The 18136-nt window shown below is 41.3% G+C and overlaps 1 protein-coding gene across 2 annotated transcripts in view; it reads left to right on the forward strand.

The window, feature by feature from the left end:
- The window catches only part of RUNX1T1 (RUNX1 partner transcriptional co-repressor 1), a 136307-nt gene that overhangs the window by 90736 nt on the left and 27435 nt on the right, over positions 1–18136 (forward strand). For both annotated transcript variants that reach the window (XM_080800428.1, XM_080800429.1), the window contains exons 5-8: positions 70–251; positions 11203–11453; positions 16166–16251; positions 16818–17019. In XM_080800428.1, coding sequence (XP_080656554.1) covers positions 70–251; positions 11203–11453; positions 16166–16251; positions 16818–17019 — 721 coding nt within the window. The remainder of the gene's footprint in view (positions 1–69; positions 252–11202; positions 11454–16165; positions 16252–16817; positions 17020–18136) is intronic.

The raw sequence follows: 18136 nt of genomic DNA on the forward strand, positions 1-18136 counted from the left end.
AAGCGGACCGGGTCCACAGGTTTTTAGGAGCCTTCGGGTTCGCCTCTCATTCCTGTCATGCCCCCACAGGCCAACTTGCCCCTGCTGCAGCGCGAGCTCCTCCACTGCGCAAGGCTGGCCAAACAGAACCCTGCCCAGTACCTCGCCCAGCATGAACAGCTGCTTCTGGACGCCAGCACCACCTCACCTGTTGACTCCTCAGAGCTGCTTCTCGATGTGAACGAAAACGGGAAGAGGCGAACTCCAGACAGGTGAGAGGGAGGAGGGCCCTGGACTCATCGTGGCCTTTTCCTCCCATCTGTGCTTTTGAAGTGCTGAGTGAGCCACCCCAGAGGCCGTCTGGTCGCTTACGCTGGCCTGGGAGGTCACCGAGCCCGTGTCAGTCAGGCTGTTGTGCAGGTTCATCTTGGCCGCCTTATTAGTAAAGGAAAAGGGGTGAATAACATTCAGATGGGCTCAGTGCCACCCATGGTTGTTAGAAACACAGTCAAGATGAAAATTCTCACTTATTACAGAATTCAACCCAACCACGTATTTTGCCCTTCCCGTGTGAGGAAGTTCGCCCTTCTGAGTTTCCTCAGAACAGGATGGTTTTGAAAGCTGGCCTTTGTGGGTTGCTCAGTGAACACAGTGCAGTAGCTCTTGAATTGGGGTTTAGAGGAGTTGAGAGAAAACTTCTGGGAAGCTAGACGAGCTGCATGAAGATTAGCATTAAGGAAGAGAACTAATAGATGGCGCCTTTGTTGAACAATTTATCGGGCAGTATTATTCCATCAGGCACACTGCTCTCAGAGCTGAGCATTCGGAGAATTGTAAAGTAAAGCCCCTTCTCCATTCAGCCCTACAAAGTAGTTGTTGAATAAGGTGTATTCCGTGAAATTTCCCATGTACCTATTAAGATAATTTTTTTGAGTGTCTCATCCTCATTTGCAAATATTTTCTAATATAGGAATATAAAGTCTTATTAGTAGCATCTTGCATCATATTTGTAAAAATATGGAACTGTATTGAAATGAAACCGTGTTCAGAAACGTGTTTGCCCTGTGCTTTGTTTCCTTTCTCTACTTATCCACCCTGTGTCTGCATTTCATCAGGCATGAGTGAAACAGCCTTTGAGAGGTTAACATTCTGGCACAATCACATTCCAGATTCATGGGAGCTTATGATCCTTGGAGCTACTCAGAGACATCTATCTGTGACCGACTTAGCTACCCTTAAATGTATTAGCTGCTTTGCAAATCAGAATGTTATTAAAAGCCAGCCAGTTTACATACAGTTATTACATAATCCTCTGTTAAGCAGTTTTTATGCTACGGTCTCTGGCATTTTTTTCCTTTCGACATTGGACATTTTGATAGTTTAAAATCCAAAAGCAAAAGGTTAAACATTAGTTTACTTCTGACATGCTATAGACTTGCCTCCAAACATGACCTGCCAACAGGGCTGCTTTCTCATTTTTGCAAACCATTTTTCCTTCGTCATATTTAAGAATTTAGTGCTTTAGCTTTGAAAAGCAACTGCTTAATCCAGGTGTCTGAGTGGCATGTCCATGTGATACTGAAAACCAAGAAGTGGCCCTACGATAGATGATTCACACGTGCCTTCCTGTCTGCTGCTAACCCCTGTACCCAGCAGGAAATCCCGTACTGTGTGCACATATGGAGGTGTTGCAGCTCCGTTTTTCAAGGATAATGTTAAAGAATTAGAGATTGGATGGACAGTTGGGAAGAAAATATTTGGGCGGAGGCTGGGGTACCAGGAAAAGCTCTGGATAGCTGTGATAAATGTGATGATAATCCTACAGGCAAAATTGGAAGTGTTCTAGAAACCCCAACTGCTCAGTAGCAGACCCAACAGTTTCATTCCCTTCTCTCTATCCCAGGCACTTCCCCACTGATTTTCTTTTCCAGTGTTTTGTATTTGAAGGTGTTGTGCCTGCAGGCTTTGCTTGGACGATGCTGTGGCGAGCCCTGAACAGCGTGCTAACACTGATAGGGAAACTTCGTATATATTCCACAGATAATCAGCATTTTTGTTCTGGTGATCTGTAGCTGTGTGTGCATGCACATTTGCGTTTGATCAGGTGGAACTTTCTTAAAAGAGCCGCCAGTCTTGTTCTCCCTTCAGTTATTCAGAGGCAGTTAGTTGCTGGAGGCCAGAATTCACACAGTTGCTCTTTGACTGGAACATTCTTTTTTCAAGTGGAACCCTGAAGTGTGTGTTTTAATGGAAGGATGGCAAATGGATTTCCTTAGAGTTAGGAGGACGGGTAATGAGAATATGTTGTGTAAATACATTTGTATCTTGTGGGAATATGATCAGAGCCAAGAAAATATGGGTCTCTACAGTATTTTTTTGCATATATTTTCTGCATCTTGTTTGCATATGCATTTTCCTCTCCTCTGGTTATTTATCTGTATATCCAGATCTACTATATGAAATTTTATAGAGTATGGAGCTGTCTGACAGCAGAGCTTTTTTTGTTTTACTGAATGTTTTGTTGGTACATATGGTCTGACATGGATGAGCAGCCACGGTGAGATTTTGGAGTCTATTAAACTGGCTCATTAAAAAGATCAATCTGTTTCTGTAATAACACTGGGAACCATCAGTCACTAAAAGAGGGAAAAACTGACACCTGAGGAGAAAACACATTTTGGTAATTTGTTCATGACATGTCACGAACAAAAGAGCGCTCTATATTTTGTTTACAACTTTGGGGGCTTAAATTCTGTGACGATTGCAGATCTACCCTACGAAACAGTCATCATACGTTTCTGGGAGGGGTTGTGGCAAATTTAACTTCCTTCTCATCCTTAAATATGATTGCCACTGCTTACGTTCCTTCTTTTTTTAAACATTATTGTTATTTACAGAGAAATGAAGACTCTGAGGGAAATCTATGGCATCTTTTTTTTTTTTCCCCCCTGTAAGAAAGAGTGAAATTTATTCCACTTTCTTTTTAAAATATCTCCAGGGTGAGTTTCTGAAGAACTATACCAAATTTGTAGGTGTGTGGTAGAATACTGTAGAACCCAATTTAGAAAAAGACAATTTTGATTTTAAAATGACGCTATTTTTTTCCTAAGATACTAAGGAAAGTAAATAGAAAATTCCGATTTCTACTCTTTGATAATATTTAAGAGTTGATTGGTTATAGTAGACCTTGATTTTGTCATTCTGTGTTGGGAGAAGGTGGCAAAGGGAATAGGAACCTTCCTGGTGCTGATTAAATGAAGTGACCGCTTTCAAAGATAAGACTAAAAGCTAAGAGCTCTCTTTAAAACTTCTCACCATGACAGTCGTGAAGACACTCACACTTTCACATGGGGTGAGGAGGGAAGGAGCAATTAGAGAAGGCTGCATTCTTTAGAGACTACAAAATGCGTAAGAATTATGAAGGTGAAAACACTTGTGTTAATCATCATTGCTGTCTGTCTTTTCTCACAGCTTTGATCCTGCAGCTTTTTGTTATAATTCATCTTTAATATTATGTTTGCATCTGTTAATGCTGCTTTTCTGACTTAGAGAATCTTCCTTGTTTAAGAAATCAAAGTGAATGATCTTTGGGTTTGTATGGGTAACACTGTTTCTACCTCTGCCCCTTACTGTTTCAAATGATTGATGTGAAATATTAATCCTCTTCTCATTTATCATCATTTTAATAGAAGTATCCTCTAAATTGTTCTCAGCTTAACACCTCTAAACTTTATTATGTAGGCCACACAGTTGCATTAATATGTATTTCCTCCTCCCTTGAGAATTAAATACTATTTTCTAAAAAGACTTGTTTGACCTTTAGAATTCTGTAACTTGTCAGCTGGGAGGGATCTTATGGATCTCCCAGGCCAGTGCTTGAAGAAATCATGGCCCAACGAACTTGCTTAAAGTCTCACGAAGCTTCTTAGGGGGTAAAACCAGCATATTTACAGACCTGAAATCTTGCAGTTGCACAAAATATGTTTTAATGTGCAGTTTAAATAAGGAAAGCTCAACTAGAAACTAGAGGGATTTTTCCCCCCTTACTTTCCCTCATTTATTTCTGCTGCATAATTGCTCAAGTGGGTAAATGCAATAGTATAATATTCTGGGGATTTATAGATCCTTTTAATGACGGGGGATCCACAGTCAGCCAGGTTTCCTGGCTTAGTGAAGTAAGTTAAAAAACATTGAAGGTTAAGGGTCAGAAGGCAGTCGTTTTGAAACTGTGTGGTTGAGTATATAAGATTGGTCATCACAGCACACAGCTGCTGAAACTGCTAGGCCCATTTTTCCGTTTCTGTAACATAAATGTGGTTTCAATATTTTTGTCTTTCTAAAAAGAAAAAGTAGATACACTTTACAACAAGTTATAGGATTAATTGACTATGCCAATCAGAATTAAATTTGTATTGTCTACTGCATTCAGTTTTCTGTGACAAAATGTAGGGAATTTATGTTACATTCTTGTTTTGTTTTGCATCTTTTATGCAGTCTTCGGTTGCACAAAGTGAGTAATCATTCCTGTAGAAATGACTTTTTTATATAGTCAGATCAATCATGAAGTCTTATAGTGAAATAGCATTCAGTTGTGTTTACATGATCAGACTTGCCTGGTTGTAGAGGACATTTTGGCCTCTCCACACCAACTTCCATGTGAACTTGGCTAGTCTTATTTCTTGCTGCTCCCCTAGGGTCTAGCCCCCTGCTGAATATTCTTCATGCTTTAGTTTGTTTTCTAACTGACGGTTTCTGCTCGGTGCCTTGGTTCTTGTATTCAAGAATTCTATTCATACTCTATAGGCTAATTCAGGCAATATCTGCTATTTGAATGAAATCTTCCCAATCATAAATATTTAAAATAGTTACTATTTTACTGAGCACTTAAGATGCGCCAAGCCTCATGCTAAGTAAATGACATATTAATATATAGTAATCCCCCCGCCATCTGTGGGGCATACATTGGCTCCAAGACCCCCAGTGGGTGCCTAAAACCACAGATAGTACCAAACCTTATATATACTGTGTTTCCTCCTATATATACATACCTGTGATAAAGTTTAATTTATAAATGAGGCATCATGTTCTTAACAAAAATAAAATAGAGCAGTTATAACAAGGTTCTGTAAAAAAAAGTTAGGTCTCTCTCAAAGTACCTTCTTTTTTTTTTTTTTAAGATTTTAATTAATTTATTATTTGACAGAGAGAGAGAGAGAGAGATCACAAGTAGGCAGAGAGGCAGGCAGAGAGAGAGGGGGAAGCAGGCTCCCCGTGGAGCAGAGAGCCCGATATGGGGCTCGATCCCAGGACCCTGGGATCATGACCTGAACCAAAGGCAGAGGCTTAACCCACTGAGCCACCCAGGTGCCCCTCAAGGTACCTTCTTATACTGTGCTCACTTTTCTTGTGATGATGTGGGATGAAAAAATGCCTGTGTGACGAGATGAAGTGACGTGAATGACGTCGGTGGTGTGACGTCGCGTTAGGCTGCTTGCTGTTGGTCTGCAGACTGTACGTGAGGAAGAGGATCATCTGCTCCTCGACTGAGATTGCCTAGGGAAGTGGAACTGGGAACAGTGAAACCACAGATAAGGGGAGCCTGCTGTATACCTAGCGCTTTATTTTCTACCCGGCCTATTGTATAGAGGCAGGCTGGAGAATGTGTCTGAGGTCACATGGCTTCTAAGAGGCGCATGGGTGGGATTCTGACCCCTCATTCTCTGACTCGAGTGTCCGTGATCTTATAATAATGACTCTTACACCACCAGCTGCTGAATGCCCCACCTTGAAAACAAAGTGATTTGATTACGTTGTCGAATGCCAAATACGGGCTAGGCTCTTCCTGCGGGTTTTTTTCAGAGCGTCCTTAGTAGCTCTGAGACAGTCATCGTCCTTTGTGGATGAAAAGACTGAGGCGCATAGCGGTTAAACTGTCTAAGTTCATACGGCCAGCAGTTAGCAGTGCCAAAACTTGAAGCCAAGTCCATAGCCCTCCTCTCTTGAGCGCCCATTGTGGAGTGATCTTTACTCCTTCTAATGTCCCGATCCACTTTCGTACTGTTTTTATGCAACAGTGCTAAATTCCGGTCCTTCATGAATATATAGAAACCTTACATCTCTAATTAAATGTGTTTATGGTGAAGATTTCTTGCCAGCACTCTTCCAAAAAGAATTTAAGTCTAGTACTAAATGATAATCTTACGGGGAGGGTTTTGGGGCATCGTGGATTGTATCTTGGGCATCTTTTATTCCCAGGAAAGTTTAGGGTGGTGTATTACACATACTGGGTGTCTGAACCAAAACAAAGCAAAACACCACACACACACACCACACAACACATACAACAATGCCAGCAATCCTACTTGAACAAATGAAGTTAAGCATTTATTGCAATCATTTTCAGTAGTATACCAAATGGTCTCTCTCTCAAGAGTCTTTCTTGCTTGCTTTCTTGATGACTATCTTGCTTTCTATTGTTTTAAAAGATGTATCTCTGAAATACCCACAACAATGAAATTAGCCATGCGTGGCCCAGGAACAGAATGCCACTGACCAGAAAAAACTGGAGGGTTCCAATTGGAATTTATAGATAACAGGTTAGAAAGGGAAAGCACAGTTGCAGATAGCAGGAGCAGGAGAATTGAGAACCTTGCAGTGGCCAGAAATTAGAAAATGCATGGGGACAGCCAGTAGCAAGTTGAGCAGGTGGCAAGCTTTGGGAGACATGGGAGGGAAGACTCAGATGGCTCTCTGAACCTGCCTATTGTAATTCTTGAAGGCCCAGGTGTTGTGGCTGTGTGTGTGGAGTGGCAAACACCGCCTGCATCTTACTCGCTCCTGAAGGGATTATTAGCATGTGCTGCTTCAGCCATGGAGGGATTGAAGGCATTTCTTTCCATATGGCCCAGCGATGATGGTCTGTGTCATTCAGCTCTCTGTTCTTCCCTGTCTACATATCCCACTTCCTCCAGGGAGAGAGCAAAAACAGTGAAACCACTCTGGGGTGTCATGAAGAATTAGGTTTGAATTTCATTTGAAGGAGGTGGGGTAATTTGTAATACATTTAATTTCAGATGCCTTACTCAACATCAATGGAAAGGTGGTATGTTAAATTTTTATCTAGACTTCCCTGGTTCCTAATGATTCCTGAAGAGACCTTTTGCTGACAAAAGAATGTCAAGAGTGATTTTACCCCCCTTTTTGATTCAGTGTCCAGTTAGTCTGTGGAAACCTCAACAAATCACATGTGTTAGAAAAGGGAAGGAAGATGTGCTTAATATCAAATCATTAATGTCTTCGGGCTTTTTAAACATCAAGCTACTACATTAAAATGAGACTTAAATCTAGACTTCTAAAGTACAAGAATAAATATATGTGTCTTTTTATTGTGAGAGTTTGCTGGCAACTTAGCCCTGGCTGTGGCTGAGATGCTGGTGGAGAGGACGGGGGCGTGAACAGACCAAGATGGGCAAAGGGCACTGTGCTACAGATGCTTAAGAGACCCTTGGCAGGACTTGATTCGGAAAAGAAAGTTGTAGCATAGCTTCCATTATTGAGGAGCTAGGAGTACGGGGAAACAGCCTGAGGTGGGATAAAACGTAACTTATATTGTCTCTAAAGTTTTGTTGTGTTTGTTTTAACGTTTATTATTTCCCATTCATCCCATTTTACTGGGCAGGAAACTGAAGCCAGAGGTTAACCTCCCTGAGGTCACACAGCTGAGTCCTGAGTGGCCTTTTTATTATTAGGGCCCTCAGATTCCTGAGAAGTGATTGGGATCTAAATGTTGATGTGGTTGGGTTATGTTCAGGAAAATTTCTCTTGGTAGGGAGAGAGAATATTCTCAGGCTGATTTAAAAAACAAACAAAATGCCTTCCAGAAATCTCTGAGACATGACGGACTTCCCACTAGAATTTGAGTTATTTCAAGAGTATGCTGGTACGGACAGTGAAAAGTGACGGGACAATTTGTTCGTTCAGCCTAATACACTTTGAAAGGGCAACATTAAAAGAGCTAATTTGGAATTTGTTCAAGTAAATGAGGTGTAGATAGTTGTTGGCATTTTTTAAGAAGAAGACAGACAAATAGCAATTAAGATGTTTTAGTTACCTTTCTGGACATAACTCCTTTGAATAGGGTTGGCCTTAGAACCAGACATGGGTGATTTGTGGAAGCACCAAGGAGACCTTTCATAGCTTTGTTTCTATGAGCCGTGAATGTTTTAATGCTTTGCTGTTAAAATATAACTACCTTTGTGAGGTGTTGAGCTTTATTGTTTCGATAGCTAGCAGAGTGATAGGACAGCAGGGTCCTGATGGAAATGACAGGACCAACTCAGGGCCTCGCCCTGAGTTTTATCAGTATTACTGTCCTTGTTTTAGGGGGGGAAACCTCTTAATTCACAATAATGGGTCATTGAAGTAATAACACTGATCAGACAACTGATCTGAGGGTGAAGGTAAATAACATATATCCAGCCACTTTGAAAATTATAAGAATTCTTCCAATGTTGTATGTTGCTGTTATTGAACAAAGAGAGGCAAAACCAGTAAGTTGAGGTGGTTTGACAGCTGGGTCAGAGATGTTTGCATATTTAGAGATGCAACAGGGGCTGCTATAAGGTGTTTAGAGGATATTTTCTATTTTTGCGCACACACACACACACACACACACACAGGCTACAAATAATTGTTCAAAGCAAAGAACAGAGACATTCTCTGTTGGCTAAAGTGGTTGACTTTGACAGTTTGGCCAGTGTGTTTCGATTCGGCCTTTGTGTTTCGATTCGGCCTTTGTGTTTCGATGATAACCATGATGTCCTAACTAGGCCATTTAGATGTAAATACAGAATAATTCAATTGCAGAGTTTTCAAACTAGGAGGGAATTCAGCAATCATCTAGTCCAGTGGTTTTCAAACTTGATTTTAGCAACAGACCTGGTCCTTTCAAGTGAAACCTTAGGTCGAACCCCAACTTGCAAAACAGAAAATTCAGTGGGTTCCTCTTGTCCTTCAAGTCTTCAATGTTTGGGGGAAAAATTCTTCATTGCCTGCAGAATCCTGTAAAAGCACTTTAGGTGGCACAGTTTGAAAACCACTGATCTAGTCCAACCCTTTCATTTTACAGATGAACACACTGAGGTCCAGAGAGGTTAAGTGGCTTGCCCAAGGTCACACAGCTAGTCGTGGAAGAGCCAGGACTAGATCTCAGGTCTCTTGATTCCCAGTCCAGTGCTCTTTCCACTACACCACCCTGCCGGTAAGGTAGGTGCTGTGTCAGCATTATGTTCATAGCTACTAATAGTCTTCAGTATTTATCAACTGATTTATGCTGGTGATGTGCATTCAATGTTGAGATGTTTTATTCAGAAATTTACAGGATATAAAAATAAAGATTAGAATGTCAGATTTACTCATGGAAGATAAATTGGTGGCTAGATTATTCCCTTTCACTTTTAAAAATTATTTTAAACAGTGTATTCAGGTAGCGTCTGAGGTATATTGGGCGTTTCATCTGATATCAGTGATCAAGATGTATGGAGCCCGTATGTATCAGACACCTACTTGGTTGGAAGCAGCATTGACTTCTGGCTGCTAGTCTTGCGGGGACCTTGCCCTGCTGTCATTTCCAGCATTGGCCCAGTTCCTGTCGCTAGAACTGTGCCTCTCTCTTCAGCAGGTAGTGGCCATATATTATTTCACATTCAACTCTGCAGAGCTTCTCTTAGTTCTTTGTGTGCTTGGGCCTTTCTGTCTCTACCTCCTCTATCCTTCTCCATCTGGTGTGTATACATTGTCACTGGGGCTCTACCCTAAAGGGACGTCCAGGGTGGTTCATGGCAGAGTCTTATTGGTCTAATCTCCATATCTCTGTTGAGTGAGTTTCCATGCAGATGCCTCTAGTGTTTATCAGAGAGCATATTCTAGACTCTACCTAAGAAACTAGGAAAAGTGTCTTAAAAGGCCTCTGGGCTGTTGTTACCAACTTAAAATCAAAAAGGCATGTAGAAGTAGAATTTTTCATGGAGACATTTCCTGGGAAAGTAGATATTATCACTGGTCTAAGGTTAGGGTGCTGGTCTTGCGAGGAGAGCCGAATACAAAGGAAATAGTGTAGGAGCTGTGATTTCGGTCAAAGTTGGGATGTGATTGGTTCCTATTTTACTGAATATATTGAGTTCGTTTCTAAGAAAGAGAGATATATTCAGCCCCCAAATACTTCTTTAGCCCCATTTCTGTGTAAGAATCTAGGAGCAGTGATTAGTTATCAGGGCCTCATTCGTACACCATATTTCTTCTGAAAGCCAAGTATAAAACTCTGTGTATCCCATCATGAAATGCAGTCAGGGTGTGCCCATCCTGCCCAGACACCTGAGGACAGGTCACAGAGGCTCTCTCGGCAAGCATCCTCCACTTTAAGGGGGCTCACTTCCAGGTAGCTCTTAATGACGGCTGGGGAAGGCAGTGTCCGGGTCCCAGACGTTGCGTTGCTTCCTTGTGTTAGCTCAGCGTGGTCAGCCCTTTCCAGTAGAACTTCCTGTGATGATGGAGATGCACCATATATGTGCAGTCCAATGCCATAGCCACAGGTTGTGATGGTGAGTACCTGAGATGTGGCTACTGCCCCTGAATTTACATTAGCTTCCATTTAAATTTAAAGGGCTGCATGTAGCTGTTGTATGGGACAACACAGCTAGCTCTTAGATGTTCTCCGACATGAAAATCAGATGCCGGGTTGGATAAATGGAATAGGAATTCCTTCAGAATTCATCAAGAGAGGGATGCCATACCAACCACTTTGATGAATCTTCACCAAACACTGTTCAGTTTTAGGATAATTTGTTTGAAATCAAGTACTTGGTTTTTTGTTTTTGTTTTTAATAAATATGCTAGCTAGGGAGGGAGATTAAGTAAGATTACTCTTACTTAAGTAATTAAGTAAGAGCACTCTTAGTTGTGACCTCACCACACACGTGAGCTACAACCAGAGAGATATCTGCCAGCTTGGTGAGGCGTGAACCCATTTTCTCATGTGTGCGGTCTTGCGATGACTTAGGCCTCAGCACGGGTTCCAGTGAATTCCCACAGGTCTTCTGGGAAGCCAAGTTTAGAAAGTTTCTGGCCAATAAATAAATACTCTGTTTATATTGTAAGTTCAAATGTGAGTGTCTGAACTATGCTGGCTTCTGAGTAACATGATGAAACTTTTTCTTCCCCCTTTAGAACCAAAGAAAATGGCTTTGACAGAGAGCCTTTGCACTCAGAACATCCAAGCAAGCGACCATGCACTATTAGCCCAGGCCAGCGGTACAGTCCAAATAACGGCTTATCCTACCAGCCCAATGGCCTGCCTCACCCCACCCCACCTCCACCTCAGCATTACCGTTTGGATGATATGGCCATTGCCCACCACTACAGGGACTCCTATCGACACCCCAGCCACAGGGACCTCAGGGACAGAAACAGACCTATGGGTAAGCCTGAAGAATCTGTTCACTTCTTATGGCATTGGATGCTTGAAGACTCCCATCGTTACTTCTCAACTGAACTTGAGGCTTGAAATCTGTGATAGGGGTAAAAATTCTCTTCTCTCTCTTTATGTTGCCTCCTTTATGAGAATAGTTGGTCAGTATGAGTATGTTTTTTAACAGCTGTGCTTTCTCTCTCTTAATTACTTATGGTCTTTATGACAGCAGCCCAATTTTTTTTTTTTTTTTTTTTTGGAAAGGGGCACCTAAATTAATATAAAGTCCTCAACAAATGCAAAGTGAATTTTTAGGGTTTTTTTTGTTTTGTTTTGTTTTGTTTTTAACATTAGAGATTTCATACGCAGCCTGTCTGCCACAAACATTTTTTAAAATGTTAAGATGTTCCTTTTCTTTAATTGTACTTTTATTTCAGGCAATCTCAGGGTTCAGTTTGATTTTTCCAGTCTTCGCGGTACTCTGTATTTGAAAAATATGAGAGGCACGATGTCTCTGGCTTAAATCAACAGATGTTCTTTGAGGAATGGTTTGGTACTTTCTTCACCTGCAAGTGACAGTGATTAAATTTAGTATTGACAGTTTTGTGTCATAGATCAAAGTGCCAAAGAAAGAATGAGTTTAGGTAAACATGTGATCCATTTGCCTGTGTTCATTCCTTCTTTACATGAAACTATTGAAGAGGGACGCATTTAGGAGACATAGCCTTATAAAGAACAAGTGTCTGCCATGCAAAATAAGAGAGAAAGGGAACAAGGTAAGATTGTATACCCCAAGATCAGGGGTGGAGGGGAGAGCCTCAGAGCACTGTTCCGGGCTCTTGTAATGCTTGATTTTAGCGACTTGAGCTATTCATAAACTGAGAGCAACCGTCAATCCTTTCTTCTTTTTCCATCTCCTGTGTCCACTCCACTTATCAGTAGGACTTCGTTAGTCAGCTAATTGCTGCGGAACTTGCCTGGCTGGTAGCGTTGGTGGCCAGGGTGGTGGAAAGAGCAGGGAAGTCTAAGTGGAAAACGAGAGCCCAGGGCTGGGGATGCAGAACTCCGGGAACAGCGCTGCTCAAATAGCAGGCACAGTGTTTTTAGCCAGAGACAGGGGTAGTGTGATGAGTAGAAGTTTATGTAAGCTTTCACTATAGTTGCTAGCGAACAGGGCTGCTGTATTTGGCTCTTTTTGCCTTTTTTGCCTTTTTAAATGTTCAGAAAGTAGGAAAGGAGGCTCAGGGTGAGGGGAGGGGCCATGATTGAGGCCCTGGTTGTGAGACAGTCAAAAAGTAGTTCTGCTTCCCACAACAGCCTTTGCTACATTTCTATATTGCATCAGACAAATGGCTAAGCATATAATTTGTGCTTTCTTAATAACCAGTCTGTCTAATGTTCTCCCAGGTACTATTTCTGAAGAGCTCTAAAAAGTGGTTATGTCATTTCTCAGCCTGGATCAATATTTTGACTCCCCCACCCCCAAATCAAATGTGGTAACAACCTCGTTCTAAGTAAAGGGCTTGCCATTTTTTTATGACGTTAGGCCCCCAAACCATGATTGCTCATTTTCCAAATAGAAGTGGACTCACCACGTCATTGTAAGACGAATTCAAGATATTCTGCTCTTGTAGGTGCTGGGAAGTGGCCTCTTTGTTAGGCAGCAAATGCTATTTTATAAAATATTAGTTCCAGTGCACTATAAAGTAATCAGCAAAGAAGTAATTAGGCTTATGTGCAATGATTATGTTTTCATCTGGTAATGTAAAATATCCCTTTATGAATTATATCTGTACCCACTGGTTTTATGTGATTTTTCTTCAGACCACGTTCCTTACCTTTTAATTATATTAGCTTATAAAACTAATAGTGCTAATCTCTATAAATATGTGCAACTACTTAACCATCCCTAAAGCCTGGCACAGTTTAGTGTGTGTTAGTGTAAAATAAAATCTTGATGTATGAGTAACAAATGGTGGTGTTACATTAGGCTGCCATTTTGAGAATATAAAAATTGTCATAAATGTATACTTAGTCTAGTATGACTTATAAATGCCTATTATGTAGAGACATACACTCACTAGAATCTTTTAATAAAATACCTTTACAAACAGCATTAGTTTATAAGTAAACTTCAGAGTTTTAGTCTGGTTAGCTAAAATCTTCTAAACTATAAGAACCAGTTAGGATTCAACATTATTGTCAAATTGCCCACAAATGGAAATATGCTCTTTAATGATTATGAGTTATTTTCCCCTAGTATATCCCTTTGGTATTATGAATATAAATGAAAATTGTGTGGTGATGAATATTTAAGTATCTGAAATAGAAATTAATAAATGTAAGATTTTGAGTTGATTTAGTTTTTCCTTTTTAGAGATTTGATTCCTTCTAACAGATGACCTACCGAGTACTTGGGCTCAAACATGTTTCTAATGTACTTTTTTTTATTTTTTTTAATGAGATGAAGCTTAGCAGTATTCCACAAATGTTGGAATCTCATTATCCACAGGCATCCTATGGCTCATTAATATTCCTCCTGGCGTTAGAGCTTATATCATTGTCGACTTAGATCTGCTAAATTTTTGAAACCTTTTTTTAAAAATATTTTATTTATTTAGAGAGAGCATGTGAGTGGGGGTTGGGAGCAGACAGAGAGATAGAATCCCAAATAAACTCCACACTGAGCATGAAGCCTGATGCAGGGCTCAGTCACATGACCCTTAGATCATGACCTGAGCCGAAATCAAGAGTCAGATGCTCAACAGTTGACTTAGCCATCCTGGCACTCCTGAAACTTTCGAGACCTCTAGAGTTCTTGGTCCTCAAAACCAAATAGTAAGATGCCTCCATTGTGAAAGTCAATGCCATATTTATATCTTCATCACTCTCTGGTTGTTTTCTGTGATGACTCATTTCAGTGGTAGTGTTTTTATTTCCTAAAACATAAGCAACAAATAAGTCAACAAAAATTACATATTTGCAAACATTTCAACTTGAAATAGTCACAACAGACAGAGTAATAACTAAATATTCTTTTCCCCCAATGTCTTTTCTATTATGCAAATTATTAACACATATTTGCAATTTTACTTTTTTACCAATAGGTGGCATTGACAATTTTAACTTTAAAAATGTATCTCTGAACATGTTCTAATTAGACAAGGGTGATGTGAAGTGATTTATATTTAGCTTTTTATTTAATCTGAGAAAGCACTGTGTGTATGTGCCTCCATCGGCTATAAATTAAATTGCATTTCATGGTTGGTTAAAAAGAGTCATGTGACTCATCATCTTTATTTCTCTATATCAGGTTAAAGAGGGACTTCTAACCACTCTGATTCCACAGAAAGTGAAACTCAGTATCTCAGAAGTCTCATTGTCCTCTAACTCCCACATGAGGCCCTCTTGAGAAGGAGCCTACGTAGGTGCCTAGAAGCCCAAACCATGCCAGACTTAATTTGCTATTCAGAGTAACGGTTAGTAACCCCTAACTGAAAAGGGGTTTTAATCATTTAAAGTGGAAAGTATTGCCATAGTTCAGTGCCTTTCTTTTGTAGTGGAAACTAAGAATTTGTAAGAGGAGCAACACATTTCTAGGTATCTCTGCTCATAGCCTCCCACCCTGTCCTCTCAGGGAGACGCATTTGTTTTCTATCTTGATGAGCATCCTACCTAACTGCCCACGTCCATTGCTGTTGTTACTCGGTTGGTAAGCACTTCCATGTTACCTTTTTGTGTTGTACCTTAATTGTGATGCTGAAGAGCATTAATACTTAACTCTATAGATTACAAATTGGGGTTTTTGGTTTCTTGGGTTGTATTTAAGATATCTGTCCAAAGCTAAGCGCAGGGGTGGCTCAGACAGTTAAGCAGCCAACTCTTGATTCCGGCTAAGGTTATGATCTCATGGTTGTGAGATCCAGCCCGGGGTCAGGGTCTGTGCTCAGCAGGGAGTCTGCTTGGTATTCTCTCCCTCCCTCTCCCTTTGCCCCTCCCCCCATTTGCACACATGCAATCTCTCCCTCTCTCTTGAAATAAATAAAATCTAAAAAAAAGATTTTTGTCCAAAATTACATCTGGTATGTTGCATTTTCTCCTAAATGATGTCCAATTTATTTCTTTTTTAAAATTTTTTTTAGTAAACCAAATGAGTATACATTGCTTTCATATTTTGCAAGCCCTCTCTTCATGGCCTAGTTTCATCATGGAGGTATACACAGTAGAGTTGTGTTCATTTGCCTGTGCTGAAATGTGGAAAAATTTTACCATGCTCATTTTAGAAAAGCATGTACCTACCATGTAAAGTGATTTATGCTGTCTTTATTTTTAATGCTAGAAAGCCGCACTTTGAAACCACTTAATGTCTCCTTGTGGTTTCTCATATTTATTAAGAGTTAGTATATATTTATATTTTCAATTTGGGAACATGATATAAATAACTGACTCAGTGCTTGGTGTTACTTTACTCCCTGTTTTTTCCTACATAAAGGGTTCCGACCATATGACCTGCAACATTCTTCCTAGTTTTAGTTTTAACATTTTATCATTCTTTGAAGAGCCCATTAGGTAATTGCGAATGTGAGTATGACTTAACGTCTCCATTAAAAAATCAAGTACATTTTCACATCATTTAGTTTAGTCTTTGCTAAGTGTCTACGTGCATGTGGATTATGTCCTGAAAACTGTAGGGTGATTCAGCCTTTTTCTCTACGTTTGTAGGGTTGCATGGCACACGTCAAGAAGAAATGATTGATCACAGACTAACAGACAGAGAATGGGCAGAGGAGTGGAAACATCTTGACCATGTAAGATATCAGTAATCATTTAGGTTAAAATATGTTTCAAAAACAACTGGAGTGGGCGTCTATGATAAAAGAGAAACAGGTGGGGATTCTTTGAGGGTATTACGTTTTGTGCTATCCTTGAAGAAAGTAATGAGTGGGAATATTTGCAATAAAATGTAGGATTTGGTTTTACATTAATATCAAAGGCACTGACGTAAGAGAAGTGTGAGGTCGTGGAAAGGAGTCCTCCAAGCCAGATCCGTGGGTTCCTGTTTTACTGCAAACGGGTCATTTGGTTTATACAGTAATGGGATTAGTATTGGGAACTTGGCTATGTGCCTTCAGCCGAAATCTCTGTCATGAGTCATGTTCACGCCTCCCACGTTTTACTCACAGTCCCACTGAGTTTTACTCCTCTTTCGGGCCTCAATGTCAGGTCTGACCTTTGAAAACACTTAGATGGAAGGAAGCCTTGGGGACGGCCATTGCGTCCCTCCTGGTCCCGCGGTGGTCTGTCTCGCTGCCCGTCCGAGCCATTCGGTGGTGGTGACAGCTGTGTTCTTCCCCCGCACCCGCCCCTTCCACAGCTGTTGAACTGCATCATGGACATGGTGGAGAAGACACGGCGGTCCCTCACCGTGCTGCGGCGGTGTCAGGAGGCCGACCGCGAGGAGCTGAATTACTGGATCCGGCGCTACAGCGACGCTGAGGACTTGAAGAAAGGCGGCGGCGGAGGCGGCGGCCACTCCCGGCAACAGAGCCCCGTCAACCCGGACCCGGTGGCGCTAGGTACTTTTCCTTTGGGTGGACGCAGTGGACGGAGAGTGCTCACACTCTTCGTGCCCATTTCACGTTCAGGGGGTCTTGGCAAAAATAAAGGGTATGCAGGGCCTTCTAGAGCGATAAACACTGGACATCCCCGGTAGTTCTTGTGTCTCCGTGCGGAAGGCCGCCGACTGGCCAATGCAGAGGCAGTCGTGACACGTCAGCTCCTCTTTGCAGGTAATGCTGGGCTCAGGGCAGAGCTTTGAGGCCGGGCCATGGTCTCACCTGCGTCGTGGGGACCTGTGCCCCCTGCACAGCATGCCTCGCTGCACCCTACCCCCAGCGTGCCAGAACAGAATCTCGGGGCGCCGCAAGCTTCTGTGAGGGCAGCAACTCTCCAGGGAGTTCTGCTGCCAAACGGTGTTGGATGTGTTGTCTGATTTTTAATTGATGACACAGTCTCTAAGATGGCTTTGTTTTCTAGCTGTATCTTTTATTTTCATAAAATGCTTACCCAGGAAGAGAGACCTAACGGTTACATAGTCTGCTAGCTGGCACTTGCAAATTAGCCATGAAAGGAGCACTGTCTTCTGGTGACCTGACCTTAACCTAGATTGCGTAAGGCCTTCATTTTTTAATTTTTTTTTTCAAATTTTTATTTAAATTCTACTTAGTTAACATATAGTGTAATATTGGCTTCAGGACCATGTAAAGCTTTTATTAGTTCTAATGCGACTGCTAATACAGTCGAGCTTTAGAAATTGAATGCTTAATATGTAACCGTATCTAAATTGATATATGGAGAATGTTGAGCTTATAAATAGAATATCGTCACAGATACATGGAAAGAGATCCTGAACCTGGGAGAATTTTTGAGTAGCCTGTGAACTTTCGCCTCAGTTAATCACAAGGTGTCACCATTTACGCTGCTGACGACTACACGTGGGTGCCATCTGAGTAAACTTAGTGGAGACGGATTTGTGTCTGTCTGTGTTCTCTCATCTCGTTTTCTTATTTGTTTAGCCACACACCTGTCAACTCACTCAGGGCGCAGTCTGCACTGCAAACAAAACTAATTACACATGTGCAGATTAAGCTAGTGACTTTGGCCTCCTTATCACCCCTGGCTGATTATCAAAAA

Source organism: Martes martes (genome assembly GCF_963455335.1).
Source record: "Martes martes genome assembly, chromosome: 4".
NCBI classification, from domain to species: domain Eukaryota; kingdom Metazoa; phylum Chordata; class Mammalia; order Carnivora; family Mustelidae; genus Martes; species Martes martes.